This window comes from Salvelinus alpinus, chromosome 19 (assembly GCF_045679555.1).
Source record: "Salvelinus alpinus chromosome 19, SLU_Salpinus.1, whole genome shotgun sequence".
Lineage (NCBI taxonomy): Eukaryota > Metazoa > Chordata > Actinopteri > Salmoniformes > Salmonidae > Salvelinus > Salvelinus alpinus.
The window spans coordinates 28742821-28769572 of record NC_092104.1 but is presented as its reverse complement, the minus strand read 5'-3'; the positions used below and the strand labels follow the sequence as shown (position 1 = coordinate 28769572).

Sequence of the window (26752 nt, the reverse complement as noted above, 5' to 3'; positions counted from 1 at the left end):
TTGCCATAATATGGACTTGGTCTTTTAACAAATAGGGCTATCTTCTGTATACCACCTCTACCTTGTCACAACACAACTGATTGGCTCAAACGCATTAAGAAGGAAAGAAATTCTACAAAATAACTTTTAACAAGGCACAACTATTCATTGAAATATATTCTTGGTGACTACCTCATGAAGCTGGTTGAGAGAATGCCAAGAGTGTGCAAAGCTGTCATCAAACCAAAGGGTGTTCACTTATGATGTAACATATTTTTAGATTTGTTTAACACTTTTTTGGTTACTACATGATTCCATATGTGTTATTTCCTATTTTTGATGTTGTCACTGTTATTCTACAATGTAGAAAATAGTACAAATAAAGAAAAACCTTGGAATGAGTAGGTGTGTCCAAACTTTTGACTGCTACTGCACATTAGGCAGATATCAAGAATCCCTGCCTAGGGTGGAATGAGCTGGAACTGAGTGCCATAGAGAAGAGTCATCGATGGCCTATGCTCCCAAAGGAGCGATGGGCCTAAGGAAGTAAGTAAGTTTGTTTAATACATTACACTACCTGATGCATGTACATGTACATGTAGCTACCTGTACAATGTACAGTATTTACCTCCTATAATTAATTTGGTTATAGTACTATAATAAACTGTAAAATAACATAACTTTCTACAAAACTGCTGCTGCTGCCCTCAATCGATTTCAATTAGATCTGTCTGCAGAGAGCCACAACTCCTGACAACAACAACAATGTGCTGTCATCAATCATGATGATGTTAACCCATTTGCTGCCCATATCCGACAGTGGTGACCTCATACAAGACAATGGGGATAATAGTCAGTGAAGCACTTTCCTTAGCTGCCTGCTGTTTTCAGATTACTTTTGATTGCATGTTGATGATATTGGACATCCCCCTCAGGCTACAGTCATTTATCACATCACCACGACAATAACACCAGTGTCCTTTTGCTTTTATGATGCTCTTTTCCAAAACAATCACTGGCTACTTGGTATTGTGTCTGTAAATATGGCCATGCTGTCTCCATTTATATAATGTAAGTATACTCCCTGGCAACTGTGTAAGAGAGGGCTAAAGGTCTGCTGACCAATAAGAGAGAAGAAGAGAGGAAACAAGACAGTGGGAAGGTGGGAGCTAAGTCAGTTACCTCTCCCACTAGGCAAAAACAATTATCATCAATGTCTGAATCGCTGTCTGGACAAAGATAACACACTTTATGGCTAGACTGCAGCACTAGTCTACCCAGGCTATAACTATTAATGGCTGCTAATGTGCATCTCTGTGTATCTATGGGTATAGGCATGTTTGGTGTAAGTAGGATTCTTTGAAATGTGAATGAATATGTGATATGATGGTGTGTTTGTGTGTGTGTGGCCATGTGCGTCAGAGTTTGTGTGTGTGTGTGTGGCCATGTGCGTCAGAGTGTGTGTGTGTGTGGGAGAGAGAGGGCCATTCTGCTCTCCCGTACATTAAGCTAAGTGCTCCTTGGCTCTCCAGAAGTAGTAAATGGAGTCTTAGGCCTGAGGAGATGTTGTCTTCCAGCTCTGAATGAAAAGCAGAGTGTCCCCAGCCTCAGATCACCACTCCTGTGAATCATCAAAATCAGAGGACAAAGACAGATGCCTCTCTTTTGTAAGTGTGTGTGTGAGTGAGTGTGTCCATGCCAGTATGTATGCATGTGAGTGTGTCTATGTATATAAATGCATTTCTTCATGTGGGAAATTTACTGTGATGGTATTTAATTCACGCTACGTACGGTATATCGCCTGTGTCAGCACTCTTTCCATTTCTTGACATTCAAACAGAATCCCCCCCAAAAATATATCAACATAATACCACCAATTCCTGACAGTATCATTACTCCAGTGCTACCCTCTACATCTCTGAATTTAGCTCAAACTGCTGTAATCCATTTTAAATGCAATCCTTTGACAATCATATCTTACTATGACTTAAATCTCATATACAGCAAGAGGTAACCCCCACAGAGGAACATTAAATGGGATGTTTTGTGCAGATAATAATCATCTCTCTGCAGTGGATCTTGTTCCTCTGTGGTACTGCTGCGACGGATTTTGGTCTTTAATGATGTGAGTACTGTAGGGCTGAGTGTGCTGCCACTTGCATCAGTCCCTCACTTTATTCTCTGACCGTCTCTCTCCACAGCTCTTGGGTTTGAGAAGCGCTAGGATTTGACATAACAAGCACAGTGCTCACTGTCTCTCACTTCATCAGAAGAACCTACTTATCTTTGAGAGAGCCTGTGTTCGGTTATGTAATTATACAGCATTATTATACATACAGTCTTTGTGTGATATTCTGTAACAGGTAAGAATTATAATCTGTGTCGTACTGTATTGTGTGCAAAGAAATAACTAAAATAATAAACTCTCAGATACTTTTGAAGTCTCTTTTTCTTTTCATGACTGATTGCAGTTTCTTTCGTCAGCTATATTACTCATATTCAATGCTGAACAGGGAAACAGTGATCACTATGCCCTCAGTGTTATTGCTCAGAGAAGAAGGTGCACTGACCTGGGCGTGGTGATAGATCAGGGTGATACTTTGAAACACTTTCACTAAATTAATAGCATTCATGGAGTTCATGTTGCAACAGCCAATGTTCTGCCAAGTAATGATGGGTGCCATTCATTATAGATTGAGAAGCATTAGACACGCATGGCATCTTGTTAATTGATTGTCAGTCAGTATTCTTCTGGTGACTCTAACACCAGCCTTGGGTCATGGACTGCCCTGTATTGCTCTGTGCAGGTGCACACCTATGTTTGCAGAAAGGGAAGAACTCATATTAATATCCCAATTGAAATTCTGTTTTAACGTTTAGTGAGAGCAGATCCCGTGCTTTTCACCGAAGGCCAACACATAATTCCAATTCTCCTTTATGCCAATGTTAATGTTCTTTTCACTGTTTTTCTTAGATTATACTTGAGAAAAAGCCTGATCTGTGGTTAAGAATGGAGTTACAACAAGAATGAACCAGACAGAAAGCTTCACTGAGACACAAAAGAAAATAGATGTAACCTACTAAGGTAAGGCCGAATTAAGTAGGAAAGCATGCCTATTTATATTTGCTTGGGTCATCTTGATGAATTCATGCTTGTAACTAATCAAGCATAAAACAAACAGTGGAACTTGTAATGTTTTTAGTGGTTGTTCAGATTAGGACTGACTCATGACTCAGCCATTTAGTTTATTGAGAGAAAATTGTGGTGTGGCCCACATATCACATTGGCCTAATTCACAGAATTTTCTGAAGAACTTTAATGGAAAGGTCATGAATTATTCATGTATCCAGTGTCTGTACTATCCACCAACGCGCTGTAGTAGTGGTGTTTTCAAGGCGCAAATTCAGCACTGAAATAATTTATGGAGTCAGGACCATGGACAGCGGTCATTCGCGGAAAATGTCTTTCAGGACCGTGGATAGCGTAGTATGAAAAAGCTGATGTCGCCTAGTTGGCCTTCCATGGTTACAAACTACACTGAACAAAAATATAAACGCAGCATGCAAAAATTTCTACGATTTTACTGAGTTACAGTTTATAGAAGGAAATCAGTCAATTTAAATAAATTCATTATTTATTTCAACATTATACCAGCCCTGTATGTTTTCAAATATTTAAGATACAGAATTAATCATTTTAATCAAGTGAACTTGAAAACATTGCTATAAGGTGAATTTGTAAATGTGTTTTCTTTAGCCTACACACTACGCTGTTCGAGACTGTGGCGGGAATTATAATTTGGCACAATGGTTTGCAAAAGGTCGAGCTGTTGTCGCATCAAATGGAATATGAAATGATGCCGGCGAGAACAAAGCTGACTCCATTACAATAACGAGCCACAATGATACACTGCCACATTAACATAAGGCTATACGGCACAAACTTTTCAGCAAATACAATCCGTTTTACAGCACAATTCATTTGCCTTTCAAATGGATGCCATTCATCTTCAGCATGTCATCTGAATGTCTTTGTTGTTGCTTTGCCCCAAAAACTTGCAAAAACGATACATTTCCATTGCTCAATATGAAACTTTAACAATGTATTTGAAGAATAACATGAGCTCTTAAATCTGTAGAAAATATGTTCGTTAAAAAGCCTCGGTCACATCGCTACAGTACCGCACGTCGCAGTGTTTCACGTCATTCTCCCTCTAACGAGATTGTTCCATTAGATGGAATTGCCTGCATCACTCAATGAAATACAATTTTTGATTTTACTTTCTCTCCTAGCTATCCCCTGCCCCTTCTGCTCCCCCCCCCCCCCCCCTCTCTCTCTCTGTCTATCTCCTTTTTCCTGAAGTAGCCTACTGCAGAGAGAGAACTGCATCGAAAAAACACACCGGAAGGCATTAACTACCTCAGTTCTACAGTGTGATAGCAGCAAATTCAGATTCGTAAGACACAAGCAACTCGCCTGGTGCAATGGCTAACAATCAGAGCCATCCACTTTTCCTCTCTCAAACAAAGGTAAGCGCTTTGATTTCTCGAGGGAACGCTGTGGGAAAGCAGAGGTTGTTCTTATTCAAGTAGGCTAGCCTACAGTGTTTCGTTTACATTGTTTCATATAGCCTTTCGCGGAATACAGCAGAATGTTCATTATAGGCTAAGTGTAAAGTAAAATAGCAAAATACACTTTTTGATATTGTCATATGCAAAGTTCGGTTACGTAGGCCTAATTCTTGTATGACAGACTGCAGTGCAACTGTGAGGAGGATGTTGGCAGGGAAACCCACTTTATTAATTATAAAATGCTGCTCAGTCTCATTCATAGCTTACGTCTGAAGTTTACCAGATTTTTCAGTTGAATTGCCTTTGAAACTATACTGACAAAAATGATGCGCTTGGTGTTTTTGTTGGAATGTAGTGTCTATGCTTGACTTTGCTTTATAGTCCGTGTAAAAAATGTGCTTCAAACCATCCAGATACACTACTTGGAGTATTTGGGATACTAAGCTAAAATGTAGGCTAAATTCAAAGAAAACAGTTTGGTTTTAGTCCTGTTACATCAAGGCTAACCCTTTAGACATACCCACCAAGTAAAGTCATGATGCCCATGATATTTGTTCTTTATTCAAATAAAATTTAAGTCGATAGTTGCTACTGTCTCAAATCTCTGCAAGTCTGAAACAAGCTCTCGTCTGCGGTGAATGAGTATCAGACGGCCAGTCACCCCGGGCGCTTAAAGCACTCTGCATTACCGCCAAAAAGAGCGCAAGGCTGCGGGTACAGTAGCGAGCTGGGTACTGAGTCAACGATTGATAGACTACCAAAGAGAACGTCCAGTGAAGCGGAAATTTGCATCAACGTGCTCTGTAGTAGGAGAATTATAAGCTTGCTTGGTAACATTTAAGTTGTCTTCAAAACGGCTTGACATATTTTCATGTGAGGTGTTGTCTAGCTGGACAGTTGGTGGGAAATATGAGACTATTTTTCTTTATCCTCACTTGACTTTTAATGGTGTTGACAGCAAAATGAAGTCATGTGTAGGCCATGGCTTTCAGATGGCTTTTCAGGAAAAAGCTAATGGAAGAGGAAAGGGCTTTCTTTTTCACATCAGATCCCCAATCAATCCTGTATCTTATATGCTTGACACACCCCACTGGGCACAGACTCAATTCAAAGTATATTCCACATTGGTTAAACTTAATTTCATTGAAATGATGTGGAAACAACATTCATTCAACCAGTGTGTGCAAGGTGGGCCAAATCTAAACCCAAACCATTTTCTGCCAGGTGGACCATACACTATAGGGGTACATACTGTACACACTTCCAGGGGAACTAGGACCCCTAGGGGTACTTGGCCTACCTACAAGGGGTTCTTGAAAAGACTCATGAGACCATAGGCCTACTTGTGAAATGCACATGAGGGGGTACTTCAGGGGTACTCCGGGTAGAGCACAATTTAGTTGGTGGTACAGTAACTAAAAAAGGTTAGGAACCAACCCCTATAGCAACACCACCTGACTCAAAGCTACATCCTTGAGAGGTAGTTCAATGACACTGGCCCAATGACAATTCAGTAAAAGTGGAGGCTCCAAATAGACCCAGTGCGTCAGCCTTGTAAGTCACCGGTCTAAGCACTAAGCAAATGGAAAATGTACAGATAAATCATTTGCATATATCTGGAATGAGTCAACCCGGTAATTACTTGGCATTGTAAAATAATGTTATTCAGCCACGTCCTCTGAACTCGCTTGCCCATCTTCAATTAACATTTGAACCACAGAATTGAATCCTTGTTTTTCATATTACCGGAATACTTCTCTTACTCAGGATACCCACAGTATTGGTCTTTATCAGAGCAAGGTTTTTCCTGCACAAATTCTCACATATCTTCACACATGCATGCCTCCATTTTCACAATTTTCTCTCATGTTGTATTTTGGGTTTGCCTCTTTCCAAACGGCTGTCAACCTGGTGAAGCACAGCCATAAACTATAGTGTAAAAGCTGCATCCAGCAGCAAGTGGTGTGCTCTCCAGCTTCTCTGTTAGGGCTCTCTGTGTTTCCTAGCTTGGTGGTAAGGGGCTGGCATGGCTGGGTGACCATATGGACCAAACAGGAACCAGTGTGTGTTCTCTGGGAGCCAAGGCACATACACTGTTTGGATCATCCCTCCCTTCCTGACTCAAATGTAACTCTGCTAAGTATTATGTGACATAGTTATAGTAAACGGGAACTAGGTGATATTCTAATACAAATCCCAGAGATCAGTTGCAGTTATCTGATATATCATTGGCCATTATACCCTGCATCTGTGAAATCAGCTGGATGTGCTGTTCAGTGAATGCAATGTATTTCAGCCTTTTGTTTTATTGTAGGACACACTGTAGTGTGGGGAGTTGAGTGCATATACAAGTGCCATTAATTTTGACCAGCACTGTCACGTGATATCACAACACTATTAGTTCCATTCAAATTAAATCAAAGTTTATTGGTCGCATAAACAGGTTTGCAGATGTTATAGCAGGTGCAGCGAAATACTTATGTTTCTAGTACTAACAGTGCAGTAATATTTATCAATACAATAACAATACACACATAATCCCAAAATATAAAAAAGATCAGAACGAGCAATATCAGAATGAGCAATGCCCAAGCCCGGAATATATATCTATATATATATATAAATTGTGTGTATAGACAGCATGGACAGTCTATGAATAGAAAACAGGTGTGTACAGCAGTATTAATATAGGATGAGCCATGACTAGAATACAGTATATACAGTACATATAAAGTGGGTAAAACAGTGTGTAAACATTGTTAAAGTGACCAGTGTTCAATGTCTCTATATACATGGGGCAGCAGTCTTTAAGCTGCAGGGCAGAGTACCGGGTGGTAGCCGGCAAGTGACAGTGTCTAAGGTGCCAGGCAGAGTAACTGGCAAGCTATGGAGAGCCATGTGGTTGTGGGCGGTGCAGTTGCCGTACCAGATGGTGATGCAGCCCGACAGAATGCTCTCGATGGTTTATCTGTAGAAGTTCAGGAGGGTCTTAGGAGTCACGCCGAATTCCTTCAGCCTCCTGAGGTTGAAGAGGCGCTGTTGCTCTTCTTCACTACGGTGTGGGTGTGGTGGGACCATTTCAGGTCCTCGGTGATCCTCTCCACTGTGGCCCTGTCGATGTGATTGGGGGCGTGCTCTCTCTGCTGTCTCCTGTAGTCCATGATCAGCTCCTTCGTTTTGTTGATGTTGAGGGAGAGGTTATTTCCCCGGCACCACTCCGCCAGGGCACTAACCTCCTCCCTGTAGGCCGTCTCAGCATTGTTGGTGATCAGGCCTACCACTGTTGTGTATACACTAAGTCATAAGGGACAGAGAGTACAGGAGGGGGCTGAGCACACACTGCTGGGGTGACCCCTGTGTTGAGGATCAGTGTAGAAATAGTGTTGTTGCCCCGCCTCACCACCTGGGGGAGATCCGTGAGGAAGTCTAGGACCCAGTTGAACAGGGAGGGGCTCAGACCCAGGGCCACTGTAGTGGTGAGGGAACTGTTCTATCATTATTGGCAGGAGATTGATTGAAGTCAACATTAAAATTAATAATTCCAGTTATTATAGGTTAAAAGGGGATTGCCAACCTGCAACAGCAGTACGAAGTAACCATAAAAGTTGACTTTAAGCCGTTCGCCATTATCAAAATATCCTTGTGAAGGTTGACTGCACTACAGAGCACTATTGAAGCAGGTTTCTTTCAGGGGTAATCTGTGTACCTACATGGCTAGTGGGCCTCATGTTCTCTTTTCTCCTTCAATCTCTCTCACTCATCACTCTCTTCTCCCCCTTCAACCCTCTCCTCTTTCCAGTTACCCATCTCATCTCTCCTTCCTCCTCTCCCCTTCATCTCTCTCCACTCCTCCTGTCTCCATTCCACTCCCTTTTCCTATCCCTCTTTATACATCCCTCTCTTTTTTTCTGTATTCCACCATCTCTCTCTCTCCATGTAATGTCATCAGGATCTCCTAAATGAATACCTCCCAGGCCCAGGCTCTTTCTTGCAGATGAGGTCATGCGGTCTCCATTTTGATGGGATTACGTGCGGGTCGGTCCATTTAGAGATTGGACCTGCCCTGTCTGATGCTGATGGAACAAACCAACTACCAAACCGTCCACCTACGCTTATCTTTCAAAGGGGAGGACACTCACAAGTCAAACATGACTAAGACTGAATACATTAAAATATAGATTGCATCCCTGACATTGGTTGAATGTGAAAGTATGTGACAGGATATTGAATAAAAAACAGTGTGGATGAGTCTAATAAGGAGCATAAGTTGCTAGTATTTCCATCATAGGATGTTTGCACTTGCATTCACATTGAACCACAGAATAAAAAATAGTCCAAATGCAAGTGGAGTGCATACAGGGAGGGCAAGGACACTGGCAGCTAGCTTGTTTTTCATTACTGCTTTGCTTTGTGTGAGTGAGTGAGTATGTTTGGTCCAGTCTGTCATTCAGACTGCACAAAGCAGGCAGTATTGATGATCTATTATGATCTTATGAAAACATATGAGGCGTTTACTGCCCTCAGTAGGTGTTGGTCAGGAAACCAGTAAACTCCTCTTGCTACAAGGTAGCTTTTGTTTTTCATTCTAACCACCAGATGTACTGTGCATTCGGAAAGTATTCAGGCCCCTTGACTTTTTCCACATTTTGTTACGTTAAAGCCTTATTCTAAAATTGATTAGATTCGTTATTTTCCTCATCAATCTACACACAATACCCCATAATGACAAAGCGAAAAAACAACAACAACAGACATACCTTATTTACATAACTATTCAGACCCTTTGCTATGAGACTCAATTGATTGGACATGATTTGGAAAGGCACACACCTGTCTATATATACCAAGCCATGAGGTTGAAGGAATTGTCCGTAGAGCTCCCAGACAGGTTTGTGTCGAGGCACATATCTGGGGAAGGGTACCAAAACATTTCTGCAGCATTGAAAGTCCCCAAGAACACAGTGGCCTCCATCATTCTTAAATGGCAGAAGTTTGGAACCACCAAGACTCTTCCTACAGCTGGCCGGGGGAGCAATCGGGGGAGCAATCTGGGGTGAAGGGCCTTAGTCAGGGAGGTGACCAAGAACCCAATTGTCACTCTGACAGAGCTCTAGAGTTCCTCTGTGGAGATGGGAGAACCTTCCAGAACGACAACCATCTCTGCAGCACTCCACCAATCAGGCCTTTATGGTAGAATGGCCATATGACAGCCCACTTGGAGTTTGCCAAAAGGCACCTAAAAACTCAGACTATGAGAAACAAGATTCTCTGGTCTGATGAAACTAAGATTGAAGTCTTTGGCCTGAATGCCAAGCATCACATCTGGAGGAAACCTGGCACTATCTCTACTGTGGAGGATGGTGGTGGCAGCATCATGCTGTGGGGATGTTTTTCAGTGGCAGGGACTGGGATACTAGTCAGGATCGATGCAAAGATGAACGAAGAAAAGTACAGAGAGATCCTTGATGAAAACCTGCTCCAGAGCACTCAGGACCACAGACTGGGGCAAAGATTCACCTTCCAACAGGACAACAACCCTAAGCACACAGCCAAGACATTGGAGGAGTGGCTTCGGGACCAGTCTCTGAATGTCCTTGAGTGGCCCAGCCAGCGCCCGGACTATTCTGGTTAGAGCCAGTTTGCGCTGTTCTGTGAAGGGAGCAGTACACAGCGTTGTACAAGATCTTCAGTTTCTTGGCAATTTATCGCATGGAATAGCCCATCATTTCTTAGAACAAGAATAGACTGACGAGTTTCAGAAGAAAGTTATTTGTTTCTGGCCATTTTGAGCCTGTAATCGAACACACAAATGCTGATGCTCCAGATACTCAACTAGTCTAAAGAAGGACAGTTTTATTGCTTCTTTAATCAGGACAACAGTTTTCAGCTGTGCTAACATAATTGCAAAATTTCTGTACGCCTATGTAGATATTCCATACAAAATCAGCTGTTTCCAGCAACAATAGTAATTTACAACATTAACAATGTCTACGCTGTATTTCTGATCAATTTGATGTTATTTTAATGGACAAGAAATGTGCTTTTCTTTCAAAAACAAGGACATTTCTAAGTCACCCCAAACTTTTTAACGGTAGTGTATTTCCCTTTAGTCCAAAAGGTAGACTCATTATGCATGAGATCAGATCCAGCAAATTGTCCTCAAATCAAATCAAATCAAATTTATTGGTCACATACACACGGTTAGCAGATGTTATTGCGAGTGCAGCGAAATGCTTATGCTTCTAGATCTGACAGTGCAGCAGTATCTAACAGGTAATATCTAACAATTCCACAACACAACCTAATATCTAACAAATTCATCAACAAAACCTAATACACACAATCTAGTAAAGGAAAGGGCTAAGAATATATAAGTATAAAATATATGGATGAGCAGTGACAGAGCGGCTAAGATGCAATAGATAGTAAAGAAAAGATAGTGAAGGATACAGTATACATTATATACATATGAGATGAGTAATGCAAGATATGTAAACATTCTTAAAGTGGCATTATTAAAGTGACTAGTGTTCCATTTAATAAAGTGGCCAATGATATCAAATCTGAAGAAATGTGCTCTCTGTGCTAGTGGTGGCTGATTAACAATCTGATGGCCTTGAGATAGAAGTTGTTTTTCAGTCTCTCGGTCCCTGCTTTGATGCACCTGTACTGACCTCGCCTTCTGGATGGAATCAGGGTGAACAGGCAGTGGCTCGGGTGGTTATTGTCCTTGATGATCTTTTTTGCCTTCCTGTGACATCGGGTGTTGTAGGTGTACTGGAGGGCAGGTAGTTTGCCCCCGGGGATGCATTGTGCAGACTGCACCACCCTCTGGAGAGCCTTGCGGTTGTGGGCGATGCAGTTGCCGTACTAGGCGGTGATACAGCCCGACAGGATGCTCTCAATTGTGCACCTGTAAAAGTTAGTGAGGGTTTTCGGTGACAAACCACATTTTTTCAGCCTCCTGAGGTTGAATAGGCGCTGTTGTGCCTTCTTCACCACACTGTCTGTGTGGGTGGATCATTTCAGTTTGTCTGTGATATGTACACCGAGGAACTTAAAACTTTCCACCTTCTCCACTGCTGTCCCGTCGATGTGGATTGGGGGGGTGCTCCCTCTGCTGTTTCCTGAAGTCCACAATCATCTCTTTTGTTTTGCTGACATTGATTGAGAGGTTATTTTCCTGACACCACACTCCGAGGGCCCTCACCTCCTCCCTGTAGGCTGTCTCGTCGTTGTTGGTAATCAAGCCTACCACTTTTGTGTCATCTGCAAACTTGATGATTGAATTGGAGGTGTGCAAGGCCACGCAGTCGTGGGTGAACAGGGCATACAGGACGGGGCTGAGAACGCACCCTTGTGGGGCCCCAGTGTGGAGGATCAGTGGAGTGGAGATGTTGTTTCCTACCTTCACCACCTGGGGGCGGCCCATCAGGATGTCCAGGACCCAGTTGCACAGGGCGGGGTCAAGACCCAGGGTCTCAAGCTTAATGATGAGATTGGAGGGTACTATGGTGTTGAATGCTGAGCTGTAGTCAATTAACAGCATTCTTACATACATTTTTTTTCTCTGTTTCCTTCTTTTTAAACTCTCATTTAAATCTCTATTATAGTGTCATCTTTAAATGCAGGTTGACGTTTATTGTCATGAGTCTTGTCTTGGAGGCAAAACTGAGTGATTTCCCCTTAGATAGGCCAGATACAAAGTTATAATTGGCTATATTGAAAAAATGTATGAAAATACAGATGTGCTTTTTGGTCTTAGTTTAAGGTGAGGGTTAGGCATTAGTGTTAGCAATGTGGTTAAGGTTAGGTTTTAAATTGGATGACTTTGTGGCTGTGCCAGCTAGTTACCACTCTGCAGACCTACTTCCAGAACAAGATTCATGGCAAGAAATGCTAACCTGCTAACACCATAAACACTTTTCTCAGTTTGTGAAAACTTTTTATTAGTGTCAGTAGCCCGGCAAAATGCCTTAAAATCATGTCTTGAATCTGGTCATTTGTCTGCGGATTAGTTGGAAAGTTGCAGCCACGTAATAGTTGACCTAGAGTTTTTCCCCAGTCTAAAGAGGCTGAAGGAAAGCAGAGGCACCATCCATCACCCAGACAGAGGCTAACGCCAGACCAGGGCCTATTTCAAGCCATCCTCAGACAGTTCACAATAATGGTAGCTGCACGTCTTGTGTTAACCCTCTGTATGCCAGTCCACTCAAATCAAATCAAATCTTATTGGTCACATACACATATTAAGCAGATGTTATTGCGGGAGCAGCGACATGCTTGTGTTCATAGCTCCAACAGTGCAGTGGTATCTAACAATTCACAACAATACATACAAATCTAAAAGTAAAAGAATGGAATTAAGAAATATATAAATATCTAAATCTTTCCCGTGACAGAGGAACCCCACTGGGCCAATCTCTGGGAGTGGTATGGTAAATAGCAGTGCGTATGCCCCTGTTGATCTGGCGGCCTGTGCTGTCTCAGTCTCGTCAGTCAGTGGTGGTCAGGTGAGGTGGAGTGTGAGGGCCTTGGTATGCGCACAGGTCTTCACTGATCCTCATCACCACTGACAGGGCGGCTTGGGCTATGCTCTACAGACTCTCTGACAGACAGACACTGGACACACACACACACACACACACACACAGAGAGAGAGAGAGAGAGCATGTGTGTGTGTGTGTGTGTGTGTGTGTGTGTGTGTGTGTGTGTGTGTGTGTGTGTGTGTGTGTGTGTGTGTGTGTGTGTGTGTGTGTGTGTGTGTGTGTGTGTGTGTGTGTGTGTGTGTGTGTGTGTGTGTGTGTGTGTGTGTGTGTGTGTACTTTGTATTTAGAGGTGTGTGATCACCCAACTCTTGACCTGCATGAAACACTAGGAAGCGTCAATGTCTTGAGAGTCTGTCAGGGGTCTTGACAAGCCACTGGCAGGGCCTGACTCTGAGTTCACATAACAGAAGCAGAGTTCTAAAATATAAACTGCAGAATGGGATCCAATAGGAGAGTAGTACAGTATAACAGACGGGTTGAGACAGACAGGTTTTCATATTAAATCCCAGAAGATGGTTATTTAACAACACCTAACCCGAGTGTCCTCTGTAATACAGCTCAGCGATGTTCATCTAAATAAGGTTCTCTGTAAAAAAGAACAGTCCAATAACAAGAAAGACAAAGCAGTAACACAGGACCCTGCTACTAGAGACAATGATAAATAACACAGGCAATAGGGGTACTGAAAAATGAACAATACATATAAAAGGATCATTGGTCAGAAGCCAGCCAATGAGCCAAACGGGATAAGCAGAGTCACCTTGAATCAGCGGTGTCATTTTGCCCAGTAAAATTGCATTATGGGAGTTGGAGCCTGGGCGGTGATTTGTGGCCTCCTGACAGGGCTTCATTGTTCATTAGGCCCCGTAGAGAGCAGCTCAGAGACATGCTGGACGGACGACCTCAAAGACACCCTCAGTCTCTCACACACCCTCATTCTCTCTCACACACACACACACACAGACACACAGTCACACACACACACACACACACACACACACACACACACACCACACACACACACACACACACACACACACACATAATCATCAGAGTCCGTGGGTTCTGTTAATCAAAAATACTACAAATTATATAATTTCATCATTTATATTTGACAAAATAAGGACACACACCTGTCTCCAACAGAATCAGCCTTCTTCCATTGGAGGGTTTAGTAAATCCTAGGTTGACAGTTTCCAATATACCTTCTCTTCCCACCAATCCGTAATGTATATTTTATGCAAGCTATAATATGAGAGTGCAGCCAGGGAGATTAAGTAAATCTGTGATATACTGTAGGTCTTAGTTTACACGTTGATCACGCACAATAAATCATGTTACATTGCAGGGTTATGTTGGGGTCTCCACCAGCCAACCCAGGCCTCTGACGACTGGGAGGGTTTCCCCCTGCCTACTGTGTGTGTGCCCTAATTAATGTGTATGAAATCAGTGACCATGCCAAATCAATTTCCTTCCAACACCCACTGTTTGTGTGTGTGTGTTGGTGACACAGTGGTCATTTGCCTTCAGTTCACCCGTGAATCCTCCCCTTGCATGGATTAAAGGATGACACTAAGGTTCTGCTTGGGTCGCCACATCCACTGTAATATACCAGCGCTTTATCAAAGACACATTTATTTGGGCCAGAACCTTGTTTATTAGTTCCTTCTCCAACACAAATTAATATGATTTGGCACATTTCCTATCTCTGTTTAAGGCCTGAGACTGAAGTCGACTCATGAAATATAGAACAGGAGAGCTCCCCGGGAAATTGAATGTACTTTGTGAATATAAACTGAGAGTAATATGCCAAAGCCATTTTCTTCACATCACTCAAAGAAATTATCAAAAGGAAAGGGAGCAGGCAGGCAGGACAGTGAGTGAATGTTTAAGAGAGTTTGGTGTCTGTGCTGTTTCTGCATCACTGTCTGGTTATGAATGTAGCTGTGGAATTCACCTTATCTGACTGGAACCTTTCTGCCCCCCCCCCTTTCTGTCTCTCCTTTCTGTCTCTCTCTCTCTCCCCCTGTCTTACTTTCTCTCCCCTGTCTTTCTGTCTCTCCCCTGTCTCTTTTTCTCCCTCCTCCTGTCTTTCTTCCCCCCCCTCTTTCTGTCTCTCCCCCTGTCTTTCTGTCTCTCCCCTGTCTCTTTCTCTCCCTCCCGTCTTTCTGTCCCCCCTCTTTCTCTCTCCCTGTCTTTCTGTCTCTCTCTCCCCGTATTTCTTTCCCCCCTTCTCTTTGTCTATTTCTCCCACAGCCGGACCAATGAACACCACAGCCAGTGAGGGTATCTTCCTGTGGTGACTGCAGAGTCCAGGGTTTTTCCCTGTTGCATCTCCAGATCCACCACTCTGCTTCACTCTGCTCTGCTCCCAAACCCCTCCACCAGCTTACATCCATCCCCCTCTGCCCCCTTCCTACCCCCCTGTACTTCCACCCCTGAACCTCCATCAGAGTTATAATGGACGACAGCTACGATAACAGGACATCCTTAGTGAAGGGGGCCAAGGACATCGCCAAGGAGGCCAAGCGGCACGCCGTGAAAAAGGTCAACAAGGTCGTGGACAGCGCCACAGATGAGTACTCCCAGCGCAAATACAGCCGTTTCGAGGACGAGGTAGACGTGGGGGACGACTTTTACCATAATCCCCTGAGGCAGGACGGAGGCTACAATGACAACGACCAGGCCAGTGATGCCAGCGATGCCACAGAGGGCCATGATGACGAAGATGAGATTTACGAGGGGGAGTACCAGGGGATCCCAGCAGCTGAAGACAGGCGGGCCAGGGAGGGGCAGGTGGCTCTGGGGCAGCCCGTCACAGACAGCCTGAGAGAACGTAAGGAGCTGGAGAAGGAGAGGCAAGCGGACGAGGAAGAACTGGCCCAGCAGTATGAGCTGATCATCCAGGAGTGTGGCCATGGCAGGTTCCAGTGGCAGCTGTTCCTGGTGCTGGGCCTGGCCCTCATGTCGGATGGGGTGGAGGTGTTTGTGGTGGGGTTCGTTCTGCCCAGCGCCGAGACGGACATGTGTGCTCTGGGTGGCTCCAACTCCAGATCTGGATGGCTAGGTAAGGGGTTTGGGGTTTGGAGTGCATGTGTGTGTTCATTTGTGTGTAAAACATCAAATCAAATAAAACTTTACTGGCCACATACACATATTTAGCAGATGTTATTGCGGGTGTAGCGAAATGCATGAGTGCTATAGCAGGTTTGTGTAAGAAGGAGACAGGATTAAATTACTGTTGTCCACCTAGACTAGGCTCAAATCCCTGTCATTCGCGTGACGAACAGATGGAAATACAGGGGGTAGAGATTGGGGTACCTTGTGAGAATTCGTCTGCAAGTGGGTAACCCGCCTCTACCATCCATTCTACTGGCCAACGGGCAATCACTGGAGAATAAACTGGATGATCTCCGTTTGAGACTATCCTACCAACGGGACATAAAAAACTGTAATATCTTATGTTTCACCGACAACACGGATAATATACAGCTGGCTGGGTTTTTGTGCATCAGCAGGACAGAACAGCTATGTCTGGGAAGACGAGGGGTGGGGTGTGTGTCTATTTGTCAATAACAGCTGGTGCGCAATGTCTAATATTAAGGAAGTATTGAGGTATTGCTTGCCTGAGGTAGAGTACCTAATGATAAGCTGTAGACTACACTATCTATATTTTTCATAGCCGTCCATTTGACAAATCTGACCATAATTATATCCTCCTGATTCCTGCTTACTAGCAAAAACTAAAGCAGGAAGTACCAGTGATTTGCTCAATACGGAAGTGGTCAGATGACGCGGATGCTACGTTACAGGACTGTTTTGCTAGCACAGATTGGAATATGTTCCGGGAATCATCCAATGGCATTGAGGAGTATACCACCTCAGTCACCAGCTTCGACAATAAGTGCATCGACAACGTCGTCCCCACAGTGACCGTATGTACATATCCCAACCAGAAGCCATGGATTACAGGCAACATCCGCACCGAGCTAAAGGCTAGAGCTGCCGCTTTCAAGGAGCGGAACACTAATCCGGACGCTTATAAGAAATCCCACTATGCCCTCAGATGAACCAACAAACAGGCAATGCGTCAATACAGGACTAAGATTGAATCCTACTACACCGGCTCTGACGCTCGTCAGATGTGGCAGGGCTTGCAAATTATTACGGACTACAAAGGGAAACCCAGCCGCGAGCTGACCAGTGACGCAAGCTTTCCAGATGAGCTAAATGCCTTTTATTCTCTCTTCGAGGCAAGCAACGCTGAAGCATGCATGAGAGCAACAGCTGTTCTGGACGACTGTGTGATCACGCTCTCCGTAATGTCAACATTCACCAGGCCGCGGGGCCAGATGGATTACCAGGACGTGTACTCAGAGCATGCATGTCTTCACTGACATTTTCAACCTCTCCCTGACTGAGTCTGTAATACCTACATGTTTCAAGCAGACCACCATAGTCCCTGTGCCCAAGAAAGTGAAGGTAACCTGCCTAAATCCTAAACTCAAAGCACATGAAGTGCTTTGAAAGGCTGGTCATGGCTCACATCCACAACAATATCCCGAAAACCCTAGACCCACTCCAATTCGCATACCGCCCCAACAGATCCCCAGATGACATCATCTCAATCGCACTCACACTGCCCTTTCCCACCTGGACAAAAGGAACACCTATGTGAGAATGCTATCCATTGACTACAGCTCAGCATTCAACACCATAGTGCCCTCAAAGCTCATTACTAAGCTAAGGATCCTGGGACTAAACACCTCCCTCTGCAACTGGATCCTGGACTTCATGACGGGCCAACCCCAGGTGGTAAGAGTAGGCAACAACACATCTGCCATGCTGATCCTCAATGCGGGGGCCTCTCAGGGTGCATGCTTAGGCCCCTCCTGTACTCCCTGTTTACCCACGACTGCGTTGCCAAGCAGGAATACAACACCATCATTAAGTTTGATGACGGAGCTAGGAGTGTTGGATCAGACTGTGCAGTAAAGGTGCGTTGTCACACGTCATCAGAGTGCACACCTGAACACTGTATGCTGGAAAACACTCGGTTGGTTATTTTTGATTAAAACAAAAACCGCTATTCATTAAATACGAATACCAAACTTGTTTTTGTGTGGATTCTGCGATGCGGTTAGCTTTTAACAGCTAGGAAACACCGCTAACCATACAATAGTGCTAGGTGGCTGTAGTACAAAAACGTTGTGGGAAAGGCACATTGTTAAAAACTTTTTGTAAACAACTGGCTGCAGTAAAGTGCCAACCTGGATACTAAGGAGATCCTGAGGGAAATCGACGACTATCAATAGCTTTACGCTATGGAGGAACAACATACTCCATCATGGAGAGATCTGGCTACCTCACAAAAGAACCAGACAAAAAACGAAAGACAGATTCATCTTTTTACCTACCGTTGAAGTAGAGGCTAGTGCTCTGGCTGGATTCCATGCAACACTGGACAAGTTGTGTGAGGAGGTAGCAGGGCTGAGGGGGAGATTGGAGTTTAGCCAGAGTGAAATTCTCACGCTCCAAGGAGAGAACAAGGCACTCACAGCCAAGTTAAAAATCCACGATTCCAACATGGATTGTCTACTCAGGGAAAACAGGGTGATGAGGGAGTCGCTACCAGACATACAAAGTCGTAGCATGCGTGAAAGTCTAATATTTTCTGGGATTCCTGAGGACGCATCCAATAATCCAGAGGGAGCGATCAGAGAATTCATGCAATCCGCCTTGAAACTTCCCCTAGAGACTGTAAACAAGGTGGCTTTCCACCCCCGAGTAGACAGACTCGGAGCGACAAGACCAAGGGTCCCCGACCGATCATCGCAAAATTTGAACACTACCAACAAAAGGAGCTGATTAATAGCACGGGGAGGGAGCTTAAAGGGACCATATTCGGTCTCAATTACCAATTTCCACAGGGAGATAAACGAACGTCGCAAGAGGCTGTATCCTGTACAGATGCAACAGAGGGAGAGGAGTAAGCATGTCTTTCTCATTGTGGACAAACTCTTTATAGATGGACAGCTATTCCGAGACAGCTCCATAACACCATGGCTGTACTAAATTCTACAGGGGCTTCAGGTTAGGAAAAAAATAAAGCATGGGAACTGTAAAAATATCTGAACACTATGAAGTGGATATGAACACACCTGTACTCAATTACATGCTCGCTTACACATATGGACTTATACATACACATACACTCTTGGTCTCGCTCTCTTCTCTCACTCTTTCTTTCTCTTTTCCCTTCTCTTCTCCCCCTCTCTCCATTGTCAAGAACTGTTCTATGATTTAATGTTTCTTGTTTGTCTATCTTTTCTATGTCTTTGTCTACATGTTTATGTAACGGATGTGAAATGGCTAGCTAGTTAGCGGGTACGCGCTAATAGCGTTTCAATCAGTTACGTTACTTGCTCTGAAACCTAGGAGTAGTGTTTCCCCTTGCTCTGCAAGGGCCGCGGCCTTTGTGGAGCGATGGGTAACGATGCTTCGTGGGCGACCGTTGTTGATGTGTGCAGAGGGTCCCTGGTTCGCGCCCGAGGTCGGAGCGAGGGGACGGTTTAAAGTTATACTGTTACATTTATATATGTTTACAACAAGCAAGGGAAATATATCTGAATAGGGTCATTGGGGAGTAACAACATATTGTACGGGATACATTTGTACTGTAGTGAAGCCGTCTCTATAGTAATGCAATGTCTCTTTCATAATCATGTGAAACGTCAGTTACTATGGAAATGCTGGGATGTGTTTTTCAATGATTTTAAAGGTAATTATGATGCAACTATGATGGTGATATGATATGGATTACAATTATCATGAATATTAAGGCTATACGCACTACATGTTACACACAGACACTCAACCATGCAAATTGGCGGGGTTATTATTTATTTGGACATCCCACATTATAGTCTTACTCTTATACAGACATCGAACACACTATCACTAAATCACATCCAATATCATACACATCAACTTTCTCAGATTTACTACACACATAATATCTTGTATCAATTTTCTAATATCTGTGGCATTTGCTCACAGGCAAGGGAATAAAACAAATATTGCTAGAACCTATTTCTTGAATTCTAAATATCAGACATTTGAAAGCTCTACTTTTGATTGTTATAATACCTCTGATGGCAATAACTTTACAAGCACTAATTATGGTCAATTTAGACTGAGAATAGAATCTAGTTATGGTAAGGTGGAATAAAAGGTTCAAATCAAAGGTTAAAAAAGTTTTAATAGGAGACAGAATGCGATTGGATCATCTAATTGGCCTTCACATAACTCTTACAGAATTTCCACATGGACATTGGAAATTTAAACAGAGTTTACTGGAGGAAAACTTATTTTTAACTAAGACAAAATAATTTATAACTGAATTGTTCCAGTATAATATAGGTTCAGCAAATCCCCTTATTGTTTGGGATACCTTTAAATGTACATTCAGAGGTCATTCAATATTCATGTAACAAGTGTGCTGAGAGTCGGGAAGCAAGTACAGGGAGTGGGTGTTTTAATAAATAAACAAAACAATAAACACGAAACACAAACAACGCACCGACATGAAACAGAGTCAATAACACCTGAGGAAAGAATAGAGGGGAGTGACAGATATAGGGAAGATAATCAAGGAGGTGATGGAGTCCAGGGGAGTGTCATGAGGCACAGGTGCATGAGACGATGGTGACAGGTGTGCGGGATAATCAGCAGCCTGATGACCTAGAGGCCGGAGGGGGAGTATACGTGACAATTCATCAATAATAAAAAGGCAGTTTCTGGCTAAAGAGACAGGACTAACAAGGGAAATACATGAACTGATAGTACAGATGGACAGCAAAAAAAAAACAATACTACAGAGATACAAAATAAGTTGGAGGAAAAACTAAAAGAACTAGAGGGACTTATTCAAGAACGATCTAATGTAATCTATTACAAAATAAAGCAAAGTAGATGGAATATGGTGAAAAATGCACAAAATTATTCCTGAATCTCCAACACAGGAACGCTAACAAAAAGAATTTGCAGACACTCGTTACTGAAGACGGAGTCATCTATGATTCGCCTAATGATATTTTAAAAGTGGAAGCTAAATATTTTAAGCAGATGTTCTCTTTTCCGTCTCATCCTCCCACTGAATGAAGATTACAGTAAGGAATTATTTCCAAATAATACAAAAATGTCCAGAAAGATCAGTGCTAAGGCCAAATTACAGAGGAATAACTTTTTGAGGCTATTAAATCCTTTCAGTATGGAAAAACCCCGGGGCTTGATGGCATACAGGTAGAGGTCGAGCCTTTTTTGATATACTAAAAGCTCCATTGTTAGATTGTTTTAACTACTCCTATAGAAATAGTAGTCTGTCAGGTACTCAACAGGGAGGTTTGATTTCTCTATTATTAAAACAAGACCCAGATGGCAAATATAAAGACCCAGTCTATCTAAAAAACTGGAGGCCCCTTACACTTCAATGTTGTGATGCAAAAATACTAGCAAAATGCATAGCACTCAGAATTAAAAAGGTTTTACCAGGTATTGTTCATCCTGATCAGACAGGTGTTTTACATGAACGATACATTGGAGATAATATACGACAACTACTAGAAATAATAGAATATCATGAAACGTCCAAGAAGCCAGGCCTGGTATTTATAGCAGACTTTGAAAAGGCATTTGATAAAGTAATACTGAATTTGATTTATAAATGCCTGGATTTTTTTCAATTTCGGTGATTCTCTTATAAAATGGGTAAAAGTAATGTATAGCAACCCCAGGTGTAAAATAGTAAATAACGGCTACTTCTCAGAGTTTTGAATTGTCAAGAGGAGTTAAATAAGGGTGTCTGATGTCACCATGTCACGTTGTTTGTAATAATGGTCGGACCAAGGCGCAGCGTACGTAGAGTTCCACATATTTTATTAGAGAAAGTGAAACTTAGAAAAAACCTAAACAAATAAGAATAAACGAACTGTGACGACAATGCAGTGCTAACAGGAAACTAAACATAAACAATATCCCATAACCCACAGGTGTAAAAAATGCTACTTAAGTATGATCCCCAATTAGAGACAACGATAGCCAGCTGCCTCTAATTGGGAATCATGCCAAAACCCCAACATGCCAAAACACATAGAAAATATAAACTAGACTAACCCCCCTTGTCACGCCCTGACCTACTCTACCATAGAAAATAAAGGCTTTCTATGGTCAGGACGTGACACACCATATCTATTCGTTATGGCCATCGAAATGCTAGCTATTAAAATCAGATCCAATAACAACATTAGAGGATTAGAAATCCAAGGCTTAAAAACAAAGGTGTCCATGTATGCCGATGACTCAAGTTTTATATTAAGTCCGCAAGCTAGATCCCTGCAATGTCTCATTGAAGATCTAGATAACTTTTCTGTACTCTCTGGACTAAAACCTAATTTTGTTAAGTGTACAATATGACGTATTGGATCTTTAAAAAATACAACTTTTACATTACCCTGCAGTTTACCTATAAAATGGGCTGACGGTGAAGTAGACATAGTTGGTATTCATGTCACAAAATATATAAATAAGCTCTCCACAATGAATTTCAATAGAAAACTTGTAAAAATAGACAAGGTCCTGCAACCATGGAGGTAAATACCTGTCTATTTATGGAAAAATTGCCCTGATTAACTCCTTAGTCATATGTCAGTTTACTCACTTACTTATGGTGCTGCCTACTTCTGATGATTAGTTTTCCAAATCATATGATCAAAAAATATTTTGCTTTATCTGGGACGCTAAACCAGACAAAATAAAGCGACTGTACCATACAGATTGCAAAATAGTTGGGAAGAGATTTTTGATGTACCGATTCCATGGTACAGGGTGTATGAGTTGATATATAAAACAATGCAAGATTCAAGACTTTGTGCTTTTCAGCAAAAATTATTATTATAGAATTATTGCCACCAACAAAATGTTGAATATATGGGGCATAAAATCATCTAAGCTCTGCAGATTCTGTTGTAAGGATACAGAATCAATAGACCATTTTGGTCTATTGGTACTATTTTGTCATTTTCAGCCATTCCTGAACCTGAGACCAGAAACAGGTTCAGGAATAGCAGAAAATGCATAACATTGATCTAAAACTGACCCTAGAAATAGTACTGTTAGGAGATCTGGAGAGACCGGGTCAGTCAATTACTAATATACTAATACTCTTAGTAAAAGTATTTATCATCAACTCGCAATCTGTGGATTCTATTTGATTAGATAGATTGAAATTGTACGTTAAACATCACAGCATAGTTGAAAGAAATATGTTGCGTAGAAATCCGAAGAGGTTGGCCAGCAGAGATAGGTGGGATAGGCTGAGGAAAGCTGAGGGTTGGAATGTGGAATTGGAGAGAAGTGGGAGTGGAGTTGCTGGGCGGGAGATAGAATGATGGTCAAAGATAAAAGTATAAAAAATAAAGTCAAAATAAAACATAATAAAAAGTAAGTTTGAATGACACTGAGGGGCAGTGTTTTTACAGCTAATGCCGGTTTGCCTGAGGCTGATGCAGTGCAGGCGTTAGTACACATGCATATACACACACTCTCATTCAAATACACACATACACGGACACACACACATGTAAATAGTGCCAGACATGCACTCAAACATATACAATTGGCCTTGCTGCTATGATTGTAGTCGTCCTTGATATCTTTAGTTTTTTTTTGCATTGTTGTTTCTGTTTTCCTTTGTCTTTTTCCTCTTGGTGCACGGATCCCTTTAACGGGATCATTTTCGTAAACAACCGCTGAATTGCAGGGCGCCAAATAAAATAAAAATTGCTAAAAATATTTATTTTCATGAAATCACAAGTGAAATATACCAAAACACAGCTTAGCTTGTTGTTAATCCACCTATCGTGTCAGATTTTGAAAATATGCTTTACATCGAAAGCAATCCAAGCGTTTGTGAGTTTATCACTAGACAAAACATTACGAACAGCTAGCAGCAATGTAGATTGGTCACGAAAGCCTGAAAAGCAATAAAATTAATCGCTTACCTTTGATGATCTTCAGATTTTTGCACTCACGAGACTCCCAGTTACACAATAAATTTTCCTTTTGTTCGATAAATATTATTTTTATATCCAAAAACCTCCATTTGGTTGGTGCGTTATGTTCAGAAATCAACAGGCTCGAGCAGTCATGAACGACAGACGAAAATTCCAAATAGTATCCGTAAAGTTTGTAGAAACATGTCAAACGTTTTTAATAATCAATCATGTTGTTTTTAACATAAATAATCGATAATATTTCAACCGGACTGTAAACTATTCAATACAGGAGAGAAAGAAAATGTCGAGCGACCAGTGTCGCGCGCATGAACTAATGGAAGGACATCCGTCTATCCACTGACGCGATTTGATAAATCTCGCTAATTTTTCAGAATAAAAGCTTGAAACTATGTCTAAAGACTGTTCACACCCTGAGGAAGCCATAGGAAAAGGAATCTGGTTGATATCCCTTTAAATGGACGAAAGGCAGGCAATGGAACAGTGATTTTTCAAAATAAGAGTCACTTCCGGGTTGGATTTCCTCAGGTTTTCGACCTGCAAAATCAGTTCTGTTATACTCACAGACAATATTTTGACAGTTTTGGAAACTTTAGAGTGTTTTCTATCCTACTCTGTCAATTATATGCATATTCTAGCATCTGGACCTGAGAAATAGGCAGCTTACATTGGGAACGTTATTTTTCCAAACATAAAAATTCTGCCCCCTAGCTTCAAGAGGTTATTAAATTGTCTTGGTTGTTGGTGCATTGGGGTGGGTGGGTGGATCTTGGGGGTGGGGAATTAAATTCATTAAATATTTTATTTATTTATTATTCTTGGAGGGGGGAATGGGGGAGGGGTCTCGGATGGTTAAGGGGCAGCTATTGGGGAACTGTGGGGGGATCTTGGAGGGTTCGGGTCCCCGTTTTTGGCCTTTTGGGAGATCTGTCGACATGCCCTTGAGCAGGGCATTGACCCTGTATACTTCTGTGTGTCGCTCTGAATGGGAGTCTGTTGGATGACTGGTATGATGTAGTTGTTGAGCGCTTTCACTGCAAGTATATTGTATATTTTGGATTAATAAAAAATAATAGTTTGCTGACAGCACAACAGTGGTAGGCCTGATCACCGACAACGATGAGACAGCCTATAGGGTGGAGGTCAGAGCCTATAGGGTGGAGGTCACATAACCTCTCCCTCAACGTGAGCAAGACAAAGGAGCTGATCGTGGACTACAGGAAAAGGAGGGCCGAACACTCCCCCATTCACATCGATGTGAGGGGAACGCGTCGAGAGCTTCAAGATCCTTGGTGTCCACATCACCAACAAACTATCATTGTCCAAACACGCCAAGCAAGTCATGAAGAGGGCACGACAACACCTTTTCCCCCTCAGGAGACTGAAAAGACTTGGCATGGGTCCCCAGATCCTCAAAAAGTTCTACAGCTGCACCATTGAGAGCATCCTGACCGGTTGCATCACCGCCTGGTATGGCAACTGCTCGGCATATGAACACAAGGCGCTACAGAGGGTAGTGTGTACAGGCCAAGCTCCCCCTTTGTTTTTACACTGCTGCTACTCGCTGTTTATTATCTATGCATAGTCACTTTACCCCTACCTACATGTACAAATTACCGACTAACCTGTACCCCCTCACATTGACTCGGTACCGGTACTGCCTGTATATAGCCTCATTATTGTTATTTTATTGTGTTAAAAATATATATATACTTTAGTTTATTTAGTAAATATTTTCTTAACTCTATTTCTTGAGCTGCATTGTTGGTTAAGGGCTTGTATGAAAGAATTTCACGATAAGGTAGACCTGTTGTATTCGGTGCATGTGACAAATAACATTTGATTCGATTCGATTTGACTAGAGTACAGTGTAAAGGCATCCACATACATAGGTTGGGTTTGCTCCTAGCAGACCTCAGCTAGGCAAAGCGACCGTCTGTGCTCTCATACTCCCTAAAGACTTTTGCTTGGAAACGAGGAAAAAATAAGCAATATTACTGTTGCTTGTCCCTCTTGATTAAACAGACTACCCTTGCCAATCGGGAAACTCTTGGGTATATTATGGTGGACTGTCATTACAATTGCTTTTCGGGAACCTGGTAAAATTATTAAATCATTGTCAGCATGCAGTCAAAGCTTTAACCAATTTTGGAGCTAACTAGTGCTCTCCAATCGTATCCTGATATCGACAGCATATGGGAGTTGTATTCATGACATTGATAACTTAGCTAGCTAATATACATTTTAAGAAAACAAGTTATATTAAGTGGCTAGCTAGCTAGCGTTAGCAACATTTGGTGGTCAATGAGACTGAGAGAGCTAACTTAGCTAACCAGCTGAGTTAGCAAACAATGTAACAAAACTATAATTTAGGATTTGGAAAATACTCAACAAAGAAAACTTGTCCGAGGTGTCGGACTCGACGACAGTTGCTATCCATTGGAGCACTGCGATTGGTTCCCCAAATTTCTGGGGCGGGGTTTAGCGAAGTCGAGCTAAGATGTTTGGCGCAGTATTTCTTGGTCGTCACTAGTTACCACAGCCACAGAGTCATAAACCCTGCCTATTTCTAAAATGTCC

The 26752-nt window shown here is 42.4% G+C and overlaps 1 protein-coding gene across 3 annotated transcripts in view; it reads left to right on the top strand.

The window, feature by feature from the left end:
* The first annotated feature begins 4325 nt into the window (after window positions 1-4325).
* Window positions 4326-26752, top strand: part of LOC139545243 (synaptic vesicle glycoprotein 2C-like) — a 53898-nt gene continuing 31471 nt past the window's right edge. For 2 of the 3 annotated variants that reach the window (XM_071352800.1, XM_071352798.1), the window contains exons 1-2: window positions 4327-4509; window positions 15357-16167. In XM_071352800.1, coding sequence (XP_071208901.1) covers window positions 15561-16167 — 607 coding nt within the window. In that variant the 5' untranslated portion in view covers window positions 4327-4509; window positions 15357-15560. Of the gene's footprint in view, window positions 4510-15356; window positions 16168-26752 lie in introns of all 3 variants that reach the window. The other variant, XM_071352799.1, reaches the window with a different exon arrangement.